The following is a 17,335-nucleotide window of genomic DNA, read 5'->3' as shown; positions in this document are numbered from 1 at the left end:
TTAATAATTATATAAGCAGTACTCATTTCATCCTGTCTCCCCTGGCGTGCTGCTCTGGTTTGTGCAGTATGAATAATTAGGCTCTGTACTTCAGGAGCGATATAATGAAGTCATCATGCATGCAGTGCACAGAGTTTCAGACTCACAGGCACATGCTGGATGGTGGGTCATGAAGCCTTTGGCTCCATGAAACACCACTCTATTCATTGATATCTGCCACTATGGGCAGTATACCCCTGCCAACCAAATTACAGATTACTGCTTAGATGTTTATTCTAGTTTATAATTTTGAACTTTAGACTTGAACAATTTGAGTTATGTTACCTGGAAAAGTTGCAGTAGGACTTGCAAAATTAAAAAAAAAGACAATTGATAATGGAAATTATTTAAAATCTAATTCCTCAAATTCATCATCTTCTATTAACATTTGTCTTTATACTTATTTAACCTTCTGGAAAACAAAAAGAGCTTACCAAAAATGAGACTTAGCTACAATAAGACCAATTAGGATTAGCCTAGACATTGTCACTTAAAGATCTCCTGCAGTCATGTTTGTAAATCTAAATCAATTAGTATATCACAATATTTTACCAACATATTATAATATTTTTATTCACCAACTTATTTTATCTACTGTAAAAACAATTCAATTTCATAGAGTCATAAAAGAAAGATAGCTCTTGTTACCTGGAGTAGTGGTAGATTCAACTGCAGAAATAAAAAAATGCTCAGTTAGAAAATAATTCTTGAAAGGTTAACTCAAACTCATATTTCTTCTGCCTATGTTTCTTCACCTGTTTAACTCATCATCTGGCTAAGAATGCAAAACTTCTTAAACTTGTACTACTAAGTTCTCACTATCCTGGCCAACGTTAAAGCATTTTTCCACTCATTAGATTAAAAGCATGCGATTTGCATAGTTCTTGTCATATGCCAACTAGAGTCTTAGCTGCTTCTCAATATAATCTATTAAATGAAGAAACATACAGTGGCGACCAAGAGTTTTGCATATTTTTTAAAAGTGTGATTACTTCTGTCGGGTTGTCGTGATGCCATTTCCCTGGTGATGAATTGAAAGTTTATGAAGTTGTCATCATGCCAGACCTTAATTTTAACCAAAATGCTTTTGAATATAGTTATGGTTATTTAATTAAAGAAAACTGACTGCCAAAAGTTTTGCATATACTATTTATTGATCACAACATAGAGAGTAATTCATTGTTTACAATGCCATAACCTAGTATTTTGGAGCAAAACCTCTTGCTTTAATTACTGCACCACACCGACAAGACATTAAAGCCACTAGAGTATTCAAGACATCTTGAGGGATTTTGCTTTATTCCATTTGCAAATCTGCAAAGAATTCATCTTCATTGCTATGGGTATGGGCCCCAACTCATCTCCCTAGCTCACCCCAAAGGAGCTCTATAGGGTTTAAATCAGGTGATTGGCTTGGCCATTGCAACAGGCGAATATTTTTCTTCGCTAACCAATTTTTTACTAAATTGGATGTGTATTTAGGATCATTGTCTTGCTGGAATTTCCATCCCCTGACTACTTTGGTTTTACCATGTGGCAGTATTACATTCTCCATTATATCCTTGTACATGGTAGCATTTATATTTCCATAAATTCTATGAAGAGTGCCAGGGCAGATGCAGAAAATCAGCCCCAAACCATGACATTGCCACCACCATGTTTCACTGTAGGTGTTTGGTACCTTACATCATTACATTTCCCAATTGGACGGTATGTATAGTGCTTGCCATCACTACCAAACAGATTAAATTTGGATTCATCCGAGCACATAACCTTAGACCAATCTGTCTCTTTCCATTGGCTGTGTTGTTTGGCAAACCCAAGTCGGACCTTCCAGTTCTTTGCAGAGATGAAAGGCTTCTTGACTAGAACTCATGCATTCAACCCTACTGCTCTTAGGCGTCACACCACAGTTTGGCAATTTATTTTGACCCCATATTCTTCATTCATTTTGTGCAAAATCTGTACAGCACTTTTATGGACATCAGATGCCAACTTTTTCTTAATGTGATCAACTATGGAGGAAGTTTTCCGTGGTCGTCCACTTCTAGGTTTGTCAGCTGTTCCATAACCTTCTTTTTCTTTCTTTAATATACGTGACACTTGACTCTGAGAACAGTTGAATTCCATAGCTACCTCTTTTGACCTTTGCCTTACTTCACTCTCAGAATAATAAGCCTCCTCACATCTGGTGATACATTTGGCCTTGTCTTTGCCATGTTTTAACCTAAAAACACACACATGAAAAAAAAAAAATGTAGGCAAATTCGACTACCTATTACAAAATATGCAAAACATTTGGCCCAGCAAATGTTGAAAACTAACACATAAAGGGATAAAACAATGCAAACACAGTTTTCGTCCGTATAGCTGACAACCATTTGCTTCCGGTTTACTAAAATCTCCAGGAAAACGGCATCAAAACAACCAGACAGAAGTAATCACACTTTAAAAAAAATGCAAAACTTTTGGTAGCCACAGTAGGTGGACAACCTCTTTAAAAATTATTAAATCTTAGCATAGACAATCCCTCTTGTAGTCTTGTATGTAAATTTAAAGTAACTTAATGTATTTTGGAGTATAGTCACTAAGTGTATGTTCATAGGATGTGTTTTTTCTGCTTTTTTTATTGCAATTGTGTAATATCAATAAAAATGTGTAGTTTTTGCAGTAATTTTCAAAAACTGCTGCAAAAACTATTCATTTTGACTGTGATTTTGCATTGTGGGAACATACCATTTAGTTTCTTATTGTATTTAATAAGAATGAAAATTATTGGTGACTCAAATAATTGTTTGGTCTTCATTGCTTTTCAATGGATTTACTGATGCTATCCCTACACCAATAAGCACACAGACTGCACATTAATTTGTATGTAAAACAGGGCCTAAAATGTTATATAAATGAGGCAAAAAACCCTTTGCTCTGTATTTTTTGCTTTTGTGTGCCTAATATGACCTAGTGTACATTACATCAAATTTTATCCATGTTAAAAATATTGTGAGCACATCCTACATTTTGGAAATAAAACTAAAATTATCATTATATTTTATCAACATATTACAATTTAAAAAGATATGATAAACAGTTCTAGTTCATAATCTTAGAGTTGAACAATATGAGTTATGTTACCTGGGAAAGTTGTAGGATGACCTGCAGAGTTGAAGAAAAGACAATTTAGAATGGAAATTACAGTCCTCAACATTGAAAGTGCAACACCAAGAAGGAAAAAATATAAAATTATCAAGGTCACAGGATCAATTAACATGGCAATGATATGCAAATTATGGGGGTGTTAGTCAAACACATTGTTTGGCTGACATATATGGCCTCATTCAGAAAGCTGTATTTTTAGTCTTTGTGTTGTTCCTGTGCAACAGACAGCACACTGACCCTATAGTAATGTAATCAAATTAAAGATTACTACTTCTACATTACTACATCACCAAAATAACCTTAAGTATATGAATACATCTCCAGAACAGCCATTAGTACAGGAATGCATCACCAGAACCACCATCAATAGAAGAATACATCAACAGAACCAACATCAATTCAGGAATATAGCGCGAGAATCACCATCAGTACAGGAATACAGCACCAGAATCACATCAGTTCAAGAGTTAGTATGTCAATTAATTGCACAGTTGGGTCAGCTTCATATACAATTGTATTGCATGAATCTGCATATCCATGTATGTCCTTAAAAATGGAAAGGAGATGATGGTAGTTGTTGTTACCAACAATTATCAGAGTGCCGACCATACGGGAACCACAGTACTGATTAGAAGCAGGCAGTAGCACTAGTAAAGATTTAAAGAGTAGCTTAACTTATTGAAGATTTTTTTAAATGTTTTTGGCTCTTTAATTGAGAGTAGATCAGTCAATTCTGGGTACTGAGACCCCTACTGATCGTTCAAAAGACCTTTTAAAAGTGCAGTTTTGGAGATAGAAGCCTCTCTACTGAATCTGTACTCTGCTGTATATGTGCACCCAGCTACTGAGCTGCTCACTTCTAAGCTCTTACGGTCAGCGGGGTCCTCTCTCTCTTGCCTGTAAAGTGTAGGCTCCTATGGTTCATGGGGTTCACTCTCTTCTCTCCCTGACCTGTTTTCTTCTGAGCAATTACAAATGTTCCAGTATTGGGATTTGCGCAAATTTATTCGTCATGAATCAAAACTTTGGGGAATATTCATCAATGTCTGTGAAGACAAACTTCAAAAGATCCGCTTATCTCTATTCTTCAGAAATGAGTCTCACTTCTGTCTTGGATGCAATGATAAATAACGATTAGTCTGGAGACCAAATTGGCAATGCCATGAAGAGGTCTTCACGAGTGAACATGAAAGCATCCTAAGAATGGTTTTTCAACATCATAACTCCAAGCCACATGTAGCTGGTGCTACTGTGCGCAGCCTGCTTGACCTAAACCTGCTACCATGGCCTGCAGCATCTCTGGACTTGTCTGCCCTCGAGCATATCTGGGACTTCTTTGGTTTGCAACTACAAAGGTAGGGAGCTGCCCGCAGTGGATCTTGACAATTTGTGTGCCCAAGTGCATTCAGTGTAGCAGAACATTCCTCAGACATCCATAAATAACCTCACTGATTAATTGCCAAGATGTGTAAGTGCATGCATTTTGGCACTCATACTCGATAAATCGAGATACATTTTTCATCAATTGCATATCATTGATATGTTTATTGATCCTGTGATCTTCAGAATTCCTTGACACTTCCTTCTTGGTGTGGTAATTTCAATTTTTGAGGAGTGTATTTAAAATCTAATTCCTCAATCTAATATTTCTCCTTTCAACATTTTTGCTTTTATTTACTTACCCTTCTGGAAAATAAGACAGTCTAAACAATAATGAGACACCTGCAGTCACGGTTGAAAATCTGAACACATTTCTATTAGAGATTATTGAATCATTCTGCTGTGAATCGACTTTAAAGGGGTATTCCCATCACCAAGATTCTATCTCAGTATGTAGTAGGTGTAATAATAATAATATTAGCCAATAACTCCAATTAAAAATTTAGTATAGTTCTTCAGATTCGCAATCTTGTCTACCTCATGAAGGGCATTGCAGTATATTAGGTAGCCATGGTTATGACCACTAAGAGCTGTCTAACTAACTAACTGTCACTATATCCATAACCATGGATACCTAAGCTATTGCAATGCCCTACATGGGATAAGCGACATAATGAATCTGAAGAACTATACTACATTTCTTATTGGAGGTATTTGCTAATATTATTAATATTACAAATACTACATATTGGGATACAATCTTGGAGATGGGAATATCCCTTTAAGTCAAATTTAATGAAATTTGCAGGTCCCTGTGTATTTTAACAATTTGTGATTAGGACCAGGTTACAATTTGACCAGGTTATCCTACTCAAGTGTAGAAAAGCTTACATTTGTCAAAATGAATCAGGCATGGATCAGTGCCAACTTTCATTCATTCATGGCTCATGCCAATGGTCATCGGTACCATTTGCCTAAATGCCTGTCCTTGTCTTCTTCACTGATCTGCTGCCACCAGTGCCAAGTGTACATGCCCAGTTTTGCATCTATACTCTGTCCATCATCTCATATATATTGCATTGCTGCTGCTGGAACTGCTGTTGCTGGCCTGATGCTGAACAATTTAAAAATCTTAAAAAGTTTGTCAGTACAGCCAGCTGTGTTTGCATTACAGAGCTTAAAAGGGGCTCAATACAATCTTAGGGGAACTCAAATTGATCCACATATAATTTTCAAGCAATTGGAGGCTTTGCAGTATTGCGTTGTTGTGAATCGATCAGCTGTAAATAAAATTTTTGGGGTACATTTACCGAACCAGGTGAATTTGAATAGTATCTATAGTATAACGCTACAAGTGTCCCTCTGTCTGAAGCCTCTATAGACTGCGCAAGTGCGACATGCTCGCGCAGTCTGGCTCCAGACAGAAGAACGCATGGAGCCGTTACAGGTAAGAGGAGTGTATGGCGCCGGAGATCGCGGTATTCGTAGACATTAAACGCATAAAGCGATCTCCGCTCTCACACTGATAGCAATACTAGCATTTCTTCTGTGGAGTTGCAATCAGTGTGTCAAGAGTGGGAGAAGAGGGTTGCATTGACAATCCAACACAATGGGCAGCACTTTGAACACATTTTATAAATGGTCATAAACTTGTAAAAAACTCATGAAAGAATAAAGTTACGTTAAAACCAAGCACACCATTGTTTTTCTTATGAAATTCTCAATAAGTTTGATGGGTCACATGACCCTCTTCCCATTGAAAAAAATAAAGTTGGATCCAAAATGGCCAACTTTAAAATGGCTGCCATGGTCACCACCCTTCTGGAAAAGTTTTCCCCCTCCCATATACTAATGTGCCACAAAAAGGAAGTGGATATCACCAACCATTCCCATTTAATTTAGGTGTATCCATATAAATGCCCCACCTTATATATATATATATATATATATATATATATATATACATGTATATATATATACAGTACAGACCAAAAGTTTGGACACACCTTCTCATTTAAAGATTTTTCTGTATTTTCATGACTATGGAAATTGTACATTCACACTGAAGGCATCAAAACTATGAATTAACACATGTGGAATATATACTTAACAAAAACGCATGAAACAACTGAAAATATATCTTATATTCTAGGTTCTTCAAAGTAGCCACCTTTTGCTTTGATGACTGCTTTGCACACTCTTGGCATTCTCTTGATGAGCTTCAAGAGGTAGTCACCGGAAATGGTCTTCCAACAATCTTGAAGGAGTTCCCAGAGATGCTTAGCACTTGTTAGCCCTTTTGCCTTCACTCTGCGGTCCAGCTCACCCCAAACCATCTCGATTGGGTTCAGGTCTGGTGTCTGTGGAGGCCAGGTCATCTGGCGTAGCACCCCATCACTCTCCTTCTTGGTCAAATAGCCCTTACACAGCCTGGAGGCGTGTTTGGGGTCATTGTCCTGTTGAAAAATAAATGATGGTCCAACTAAACGCAAACCGGATGGAATAGCATGCCGCTGCAACATGCTGTGGTAGCCATGCTGGTTCAGTATGCCTTCAATTTTGAATAAATCCCCAACAGTGTCACCAGCAAAGCACCCCCACACCATCACACCTCCTCCTCCATGCTTCATGGTGGGAACCAGACATGTAGAGTCCATCCGTTCACCTTTTCTGCGTCTCACAAAGACACGGTGGTTGGAACCAAAGATCTCAAATTTGGACTCATCAGACCAAAGCACAGATTTCCACTGGTCTAATGTCCATTACTTGTGTTCTTTAGCCCAAACAAGTCTCTTCTGCTTGTTGCCTGTCCTTAGCAGTGGTTTTCTAGCAGCTATTTTACCATGAAGGCCTGCTGCACAAAGTCTCCTCTTAACAGTTGTTGTAGAGATGTCTCTGCTGCTAGACCTCTGTGTGGCATTGACCTGGTCTCTAATCTGAGCTGCTGTTAACCTGCGATTTCTGAAGCTGGTGACTCGGATAAACTTATCCTTAGAAGCAGAGGTGACTCTTGGTCTTCCTTTCCTGGAGCGGTCCTCATGTAAGTCAGTTTCTTTGTATCACTTGATGGTTTTTGCAACTGCACTTGGGGACACTTTCAAAGTTTGCCCAATTTTTCGGACTGACTGACCTTCATTTCTTAAAGTAATGATGGCCACTCGTTTTTCTTTACTTAGCTGCTTTTTTCTTGCCATAATACAAATTCTAACAGTCTATTCTGTAGGACTACCATCTGTGTATCCACCTGACTTCTGCACAACTGATGGTCCCAACCCTATTTATAAGGCAAGAAATCCCACTTATTAAACCTGACAGGGCACACCTGTGAAGTGAAAACCATTTCCGGTGACTACCTCTTGAAGCTCATCAAGAGAATGCCAAAAGTGTGCAAAGCAGTCATCAAAGCAAAAGGTGGCTACTTTGAAGAACCTAGAATATAAGACATATTTTCAGTTGTTTCACACTTTTTTGTTAAGTATATAATTCCACATGTGTTAATTCATAGTTTTGATGCCTTCAGTGTGAATGTACAATTTTCAAAGTCATGAAAATACAGAAAAATCTTTAAATGAGAAGGTGTGTCCAAACTTTTGGTCTGTACTGTATATATATATATATATATATATATATATATATAGTATTAAATTTCTTAATGTTTCAAAAAATAGAGCTCTTGTTACCTGGTGAAGTGGAAGGGTCACCTGCAGAAATAAAAAAAGCACACTTTAGAATATAATTTATTTAAAGGTTCACTCAAACTTATATTTCTTCTGCATATGTTTATCCACCTATTTACCTGACCAATTGGTTAAGGGCCCATGCAGACATCAGTTTTTCATGTACAAATTCTATCCATGTTTTTCACCAGTAGAACTCGCAGCTATTATAGCCTATAGAGTTGTTCATATGTCCATGTATGTTTGAGAATTGAGTGGTCCACACAAAATAACGGAGACATGTCAAATTTAGATCCATGTCTTGGATTACATTAGCCAATGGTTTATGAAAAACTTGGGTGCCATCAGCGTGCTGTCCATTTTTCACGGACTGTTTGATGAAGGTTTCTCAAGTTTCTCCTAATAGAATTTTTTTAATACGAGTAAACCTGATGTGTAAGAAAAAAATCACTGATGTCTGAATGAGGCTTAAGACAGCAAAGCTTCTCAAACTTTTACTACTAAGGCCTCACTATACAGGCTACAATTCAAGGGGTTGTACACACCTGAGGAGGTTTTTGGCAGCTCTCCTCATCATAATGTACACTCCACTAGGATTTGGCATTGCTTGTTGGTTCCAGTGGTTGTCATTTAACGGCAAGTATGCAATTTGCATATTTGTAGTCAGAAACCAACTAGAGTCTCAGCAGCTTCATTCAATAGATTCTATTGAGATGTGGCCCAGACTCTGGTCAGCAAATGACTACAACTTTCCAAATTGCATCTTTGTCGTCTCAGGATGACCGCCTGGGACTGGCAAGCAAAGCTGAATCCTAGCGGTGTGTACATTACTTAATATTAGGATTTAGCAATCTGCAGGGTTTGCTGAAAATTTCCACAAGGGTGGACAACCCATTTAAAAAACAATATCACATTTCTGTTATATTTGTCCCCTGAATCCAGTATTACAGTAAAATACGCACAAAATTAGCAAATTATGTTGCTAAAGTAGAAATTTCTGCAGATAGAGAAAGGTCTCTGTATCAAGTGTTTTCTTTTATGAAAACTGCTTCTCCACCTATGCCCCACCACTAAGTAGGAGACGTCTCACTAGTAATGCAAACCTTGGAGTTTCAAAAGCAATGATTTAGTGGACCCCAGCTCTAAAACACAGTGAGATCAAGCAACAACGGGGTCCTGGATGATTAGCATAGACAATCCCTCTTGCAGTTTTGTATGTTAATTTAAAGCAAATTTATGCATTTTGTAGTATGCTTACTAAGGATATGTTCATATGATGTGTTCACGTTGCTGTATTTGTCTTGTTGTATATGGGACTGTGTAGCCACAGACCAGTAAGAATGCCTATGCTGATCAGGGCCACCGCCGAAAGCAAGGGGCACATAGGAATTATAACTGGATCATGTAGCAATTGAAGAAAATAGACTAGTCTAATAAATCATGTTTTCATGTCTACAATGTGGATGGCCAGGCATTTGTGAGATGCTTACCAGAGAGGAAGAGATGGTGCCTGAATGCTTTATAGAAAGAAGATGGGCTAAAAGGCAGTGTAATGCTCTGAGCAAGTTAGTGCTGTAAAACTATTGGCTCTGGCATTCATGTGGATGCTCCTCTGATACATACTATCTACATAAAGAGAACCTGTCATATCCTCAAACAAACACCTTTAGAAGGCTATTAACCTGCAGATTAAGCCAGGGCCGGCTCCAGGTTTTTGTGGGCCCCGGGCGAAAGAGTCTCAGTGGCCCCTTTAGCACATACCGCGATTCATGATGCACAGATACGGCTGAGAAGTATAGGTATAGGACACAGGGCCCAGCCTGCCCCCTCATCCTTCACATATGCAAACATGCACGCACACACATAGTACGCAGACACGCATGCACACACACACAGTATGCACGCACAGACACAGTACGCAGACACGCACACACACACAATATGCAGACACGCAGACACACACACACACTATGCACACATACAATACGCAGACACACACACACACAATATGCAGACACGCACACACACACACAATACGCAGACACGCACACACACACAATACGCAGACACGCACACACACACAATACGCAGACATGCACACACACAATACGCAGACATGCACACACAATACGCACACACACACAATACGCAGACACGTACACACACACACAATACGCAGACACACACACAATATACGCAGACACGCACACACAATATACGCAGACACGCACACACACACAATACGCAGACACACACACAATATACGCAGACACGCACACACAATATACGCAGACACGCACACACAATACGCAGACACGCACACAATACGCAGACACACACACAATATACGCAGACACGCACACACAATACGCAGACACGCACACACAATACGCAGACATGCACACAATACGCAGACACACACAATATACGCAGACACATACACACACAATATACGCAGACACGCACACACAATATACGCAGACACGCACACACAATACGCAGACACGCACAGAATACGCAGACACACACAATATATGCAGACACGCACACACAATACGCAGACACGCACACACAATACGCAGACACGCACACAATACGCAGACACACACACAATATGCAGACACGCACACACACACACAATACGCAGACACACACAATACGCAGACACGCACACAATACGCAGACACACACACAATACGCAGACATGCACACACAATACGCACACACACACAATACGCAGACACGTACACACACACACAATACGCAGACACGCACACACACGCAATACGCAGACACACACACAATATACGCAGACACACACACACAATATACGCAGACACGCACACACAATACGCAGACACGCACACAATACGCAGACACACACACAATATACGCAGACACGCACACACAATACGCAGACACGCACACACAATACGCAGACATGCACACAATACGCAGACACACACAATATACGCAGACACATACACACACAATATACGCAGACACGCACACACAATATACGCAGACACGCACACACAATACGCAGACACGCACAGAATACGCAGACACACACAATATATGCAGACACGCACACACAATACGCAGACACGCACACACAATACGCAGACACGCACACAATACGCAGACACACACACAATATGCAGACACGCACACACACACACAATACGCAGACACACACAATACGCAGACACGCACACAATACGCAGACACACACACAATACGCAGACATGCACACACAATACGCACACACACACAATACGCAGACACGTACACACACACACAATACGCAGACACGCACACACAATACGCAGACACACACACAATATACGCAGACACACACACACAATATACGCAGACACGCACACACAATACGCAGACACGCACACAATACGCAGACACACACACAATATACGCAGACACGCACACACAATACGCAGACACGCACACACAATACGCAGACATGCACACAATACGCAGACACACACAATATACGCAGACACATACACACACAATATACGCAGACACGCACACACAATATACGCAGACACGCACACACAATACGCAGACACGCACAGAATACGCAGACACACACAATATATGCAGACACGCACACACAATACGCAGACACGCACACACAATACGCAGACACGCACACAATACGCAGACACACACACAATATACGCAGACACGCGCACACAATATACACAGACACGCACACAATACGCAGACACGCACACAATACTCAGACATGCGCAAGCACACGGTGCGCAGGCATGCAGACACATACACACATGAACATGGTACACAGATATACGCACACAATACGCAGACACGTACAGATATATACACATACATATTTGAACACATTCTTAAAAACACATATAAAACAGACAAATATATATACACAGTCATACACACTGACATACACAGACATTCACATCATACATGCACACACACATAAGAAATATTTTTTATATGGGGATTGGGGAAGCTCGCTCACCTGCCCACTGGCCTGTGTCTCGTCCAGCTCAGTCATGTGGCAGTGCAGGGCCTCAGGCGTGTCACATGGCCCTGAACCATCAGGGGGGCCAACTCGCCATCATGGCCCGGCCGCTTCCCCGGCATCTGTGCAGGGCTGCCTGTGCTATACGAGCCCTGCTCTGCTACATGCAGCAGAAGCAGTGTGCGGTCAGTGTGCTGCTGCTCCACCAATCAGGCCCAGTGCTGTCACTTTCCAGACATGGCCACGCGCTGTGCGGCTGTGTCTGGTAGTAATGACACGCAGGGGTGACACTGCGCCTTTAATTGTGCTTGTGTGTCGCACCTGCAGCGTCATTACTACCAAACACAACCGCACAGCGCGCGGCCATGTCTGGTAAGTGACAGCACTGGGCCTGATTGGTGGAGCAGCAGCACACTGACCCCACACTGCAGCTGCTGCATGAAACAGAGCAGGGCTTGAACAGCACCAGTGGCCCTGCACAGATGCCGGGGAAGCAGCCCGGGCCCTGACGGCGAGTGGGCCCCCCTGATGGTCCAGGGCCCCGGCACTTGCCCGGGTACACCGGGTGCCGACGCCAGCCCTGGATTAAGCCCATATTTGCAAGCACACCTCTTCATGGCAAAAGTATTCCATCATGGCAGCAGTAAGATAACACTGTAACACTGTGTAAAATTTTCTAGAGCTCAATCTGATTGAGCATGCATAGTAAGTGTAGGAAACATATGTCCATTCTATGAAAGCGTTATTTCACCGCTTACAGCGTGAAAAAGATCTACTCAATATTAGGTATCTGGTTTATGTGTTATGGCTCATAGTGAAGTAAATGTGTGCTATTCTCAATTTTTAAAATTGGAAAATGTGAAAATGATTAAGGAGGAGGGGGACTTTGCAGTGGGCCCACTAATTTGTTAAAATGGCACTTAATCTAAAAATACATTTCCTAAATTTTGGCAGTGCCTTGTAGCATCAAATGATTAGCCTTAACTCTAGGTAAACTTAATAGAAATAGCAGGAATTTAAGAGGACAATCTCTTCAATCAATTTGTGAATATATATTTTTGTTTTGAGACATTCACCAATACAGTATAATGTTATCACGTTATAATACTGACGATAAATTGATGAAAACACTGCGAGAAAGCCATTCTGTTGTACACTAGAGTCACTTCCAAACTCAATGCCCATGATGTTAGAAGATGAATAGAAAGTGTCGATCGTGTTGGTTCCATTACAAATTCTTGCTATTTCAGGAGAGTACTGAGGAATCCCATCATATATAGTCACCCAGTCAAAGATACAATGTGGATGATGTTCGACACTGTTTAAACAAAAGAAAAAGTGGTTACAATCAGATTCTAACAGAAAGTAAAGCAAATTAAAAAGGAGCTTTTAAAATAAATGGCTTCCTGGGTTTAAGGCTTGCTGAAAGACATCCTATGAACCCAGAGTTCACCTTTCAGTCTCTCTAAAAAAAAAACTTGACTCTGAATCTAAGCAATTGTGACCAGGTACAAGAACAGGTTTCAATATAAAGAAACCTTCAGAGCACTAAGCAGGGGGGGACATGACTTTGGGAGGAGTGAACCTTTAATTCCTGCAGCTTTGTTTGTATAGCTGTTTAGATTTTAAGCAAGAGTGATTCTGCTTTAAGAGGAAGGATCACAGTATTGTCTGTTGTCTTACTGTGAGGAGGGTGGGGCAACATAGAGGAAGTAACTCTCTGACTTGTCCTTCTTTCTCTCACTGGGTGAATTGGAGGAAACATCACCCGCCCTCTTGCCCTGTTAGAATCAATGTTCTACAACGCTTTATTCAACCATTACTCGTATATTGAGGAATGCTTATTGAATTTGTTTAATTAACCATTGTATATCTTGTACCATGTCCAATTTTATCATGGCTATAAAGAATTAATATTAGAATTAACGTTCTAAGCCCAAGGGAAGGGCAATCCTTCAGCCATGGTTCCCTAGAGGTTTCCTCCACAGAGGGTGTTTCCTCCACAGAGGGTTTTTCCTCTCCTGAGTGCTGTAGGACGACTCTTTGTGAGTTGGAGGTTTTCCAAGTTTGCCCTTTGCATGGGGCATCTACTTTGTAAGTATACCAAAGTGATTTATAAAATAAAAATAAAAAGACTGAAAGTGTATATGACTTGGAATTTATAACCCGTTACAGCTTTGCGGTTTAGGAGTCAGGTGTGAGTTGCAGACAAGTTAAGGTGGACTCATTTTAACTAATAGAGGATGTAAAACCTCATGGTGGTGAAGAGGCTCGGCTTTGGTGGCCAGCCTCAAGGATGTTGTAAATGTAACGTCAATCAGGGGTGAGCACGGTGGTTAAACACAGGAGTGAGGATAATAGGGTCATTGGTGCTCTGAAAGTTTAGTGGCTCTGCTTGAATGGCAAGCCAGTCCGTGCCGCCCCTTTATGGCTGTCTGTCCTGGTGCTGTATGTCAGACAGCTGGGGATATCACAGTACTGGTGAATCCCAATGTACTAGTACTTCACCTGACTCCTAATGTGATTATTTTAATCCTGTGATTTAAATAAAGCTGTGGCCATTTTGACAACCAAAACAATGTTTTTTTTGTGGATTTATTCCAGTGTCGAGGTTTACTGTAGTTATGGTTGCTTTAAGATGGAGTTTGGGTCCGTCCCATATCCAAAAGTCGTGCCCTTTTACACTGGCAGATGATGGGTTGATGAACATTCACACAGATATTCATTACAGATCATTGACCAGTGTATATCAACTGATCAAATGACAAACCAGCAAATATTAACTTCTCATTTGATTGCATCTTTAATTCAGACATTGAAATTATTGATTGTTGGCAGCAAGAATGATGGCACTAGCACTAGTTTAATCACATAGAGTGTTGATGATTGCTCCCTGTAAATATAGCAAAGCAAGCTTTTCTTCTGAAAATTTACATGTATAAATTGGCTTATAGCTTTTATTCACACAGACGTATTTGTGTGTCCAACGAACCATACACAGACAACACAGGGACAAACTGTAGCCTATGAAAATAAGTGACTTTTCAAACAAACTTTAGGTCCATGCAAAAAATATTGCCGCATACAGTGGTCTAGACCAATTTATGGACCCATAGAGTGCTTGTAAATATTAGACAGCTTCACTAGTGGTCCACTAGGTAGATGAGCACAAGTTACTGTACACATAGCTAGACATGTCCAACTATTGTGGACGTGACTGATTTACAACGTTCAGTGCTTTCTAAACATAACCTTAGTCAAAACGTATTGTCAATAACAAAGTGACAGATTATCAACTGTTGCTGGGATAATTTGACTGTTACAGTTAATATCCACTCTTCAACATTGAAATTGCAACACCAAAAAGGAGAAATCGTAGGGTTATGGAAATCATGGGATCGATAAACATGTTGATGATCTGCAAAAGATTTAAAAAATGAAAACAAAATTTTCAAAATATCTGAATAAATTCAGGATTGAGTATGAGGAAAACTCATAGAAATACACGCACTTACACTCTTTGGCATCCTATTAATGAGGTTATTAATGGTTGTCTAAAGAAGTTCTGCCATGCTGAATGCAATTTGGCAAGTAAATCATCAAGGTCAAATAATGAAGTTCCAGATGTGCTTGATGGAAAACAAGTCTGGAGAGGCCGCAGGCCATTGTAGCACTTCTAAGCCACACATGCTGCTCATAGTAGAAAGAACACCATGTCCTGGCATTGTTGTGTTGATAAATAGCTCTTGGGGCAATTTTGAAAAATGGTGCCACCATTGGATTTACAACTAAATCAATGTATCGCCAAGCTGCTAGTGTACCCGGAGTGAAGACTAGAGGGGTGTGGCTACCATACATTACCCCATTCCAAACCATAATCCTGGGAGTAAGACCAATGTGATCTTATCCCATGAAGGGCTCTCTTTGATGTAACCTACATTATGTCAAGAACAATCTCCGGCTATAATTGCATCCAATGGAAGGTGGAATGGATGTCTATCATTTTCAGTGATGAATCTTGCTTCTGTCTTGGATACAATGATAGCCAGAGATTGGTCTGGAGACTACGAGGACAATGCCATGAATCGTCCTTCACGAAGGAATGTCATAGTTGTCCTACTCCCGGGATTATGGCGTGGGCTAAAATAATGTATGATAGCTGCACCCCTCTAATCTTCATTCCAGGTATACTAACAGCTCATTGTCATGTTGATTTGGTCATAGAACCAGTGGTGTCCTCATTCCTCAGAAGTTTCCTAGAAGCCGTTCTTTAACATGACAAAGTCAGGCCTTCTGTTGCTCATGTTAGTGTGAGAAGTCTGGGTGGCCTATACATGCGACCATGGCCTGAAGTGTCTCCAGACTTATCTCCCATTATGCACATCTGGAATCACATTAGTTGGCAAATGCAAAGGGAGCTGCCAACAGCAGATCTTGCCAAAGTGCATTCATAATGGCAGAACAAACCTCAGACAACCATTAACAACCTTTTTGACAGCATGACAAGGTGTCTAAGTGTATTTCTGCCTATGAAGCTTGTAAGTGATACTGAAAAATTTAGATTGTTTGAAAATTTTATTTACATTTATTATCATTTGCATATCACTAACTACTTCATGATCTTGCGATTATCTGTTTTTACACTTTTGTTTTTTTCCTCCCCTTCTTCCAAGAGCTATATAACCTTTTTACTTTTCCATCAATATAGCCATATGAGGGTTTGTTTTTTGTGGGACGAGTTGTATTTTTGAATGACACCATTGATTTTACCATATAGTGTACTTGAAAACGGGAAACAAAGTCCAAGTGCGGTGAAATTGCAAAAAAAAGTGCAATTCCACAATTGTTTTTTTATTTTTTTATTTACCATGGTCACTATATGATAAAACTGACCTGGGGTAGATACAATGTTTTGATCGCCTGTTATTGCAGGTTATTTGTGGCTGCCAAAAAAAAGTAATTCTGATGTTTTTTTCTCTCGTTGCTCCATTTACCGATCGGATTCATTGTTTTATATCTTGATCGGAAATTTCTGAATGCTGTGATAGCAAATATGTGT

At 40.1% G+C, this 17,335-nt stretch overlaps 1 protein-coding gene across 1 annotated transcript in view; it reads right to left on the bottom strand.

Annotated features, from left to right (window-relative positions):
• The window catches only part of LOC141257186 (scavenger receptor cysteine-rich domain-containing protein DMBT1-like), a 458,733-nt gene that overhangs the window by 119,594 nt on the left and 321,804 nt on the right, over positions 1-17,335 (bottom strand). The window contains exons 30-33 of the mRNA XM_073671423.1: positions 13,389-13,594; positions 8,256-8,276; positions 3,172-3,192; positions 688-708 (exon numbers count right to left, since the gene is read on the bottom strand). Coding sequence (XP_073527524.1) covers positions 688-708; positions 3,172-3,192; positions 8,256-8,276; positions 13,389-13,594 — 269 coding nt within the window. The remainder of the gene's footprint in view (positions 1-687; positions 709-3,171; positions 3,193-8,255; positions 8,277-13,388; positions 13,595-17,335) is intronic.

Source organism: Phyllobates terribilis, unplaced genomic scaffold (genome assembly GCF_046119375.1).
Source record: "Phyllobates terribilis strain yellow unplaced genomic scaffold, ASM4611937v1 Scaffold_3__8_contigs__length_932513732, whole genome shotgun sequence".
Taxonomy (NCBI): domain Eukaryota; kingdom Metazoa; phylum Chordata; class Amphibia; order Anura; family Dendrobatidae; genus Phyllobates; species Phyllobates terribilis.
Note: the sequence above shows the minus strand (reverse complement) of the source record. Positions and strands in the feature narration are given on the sequence as shown.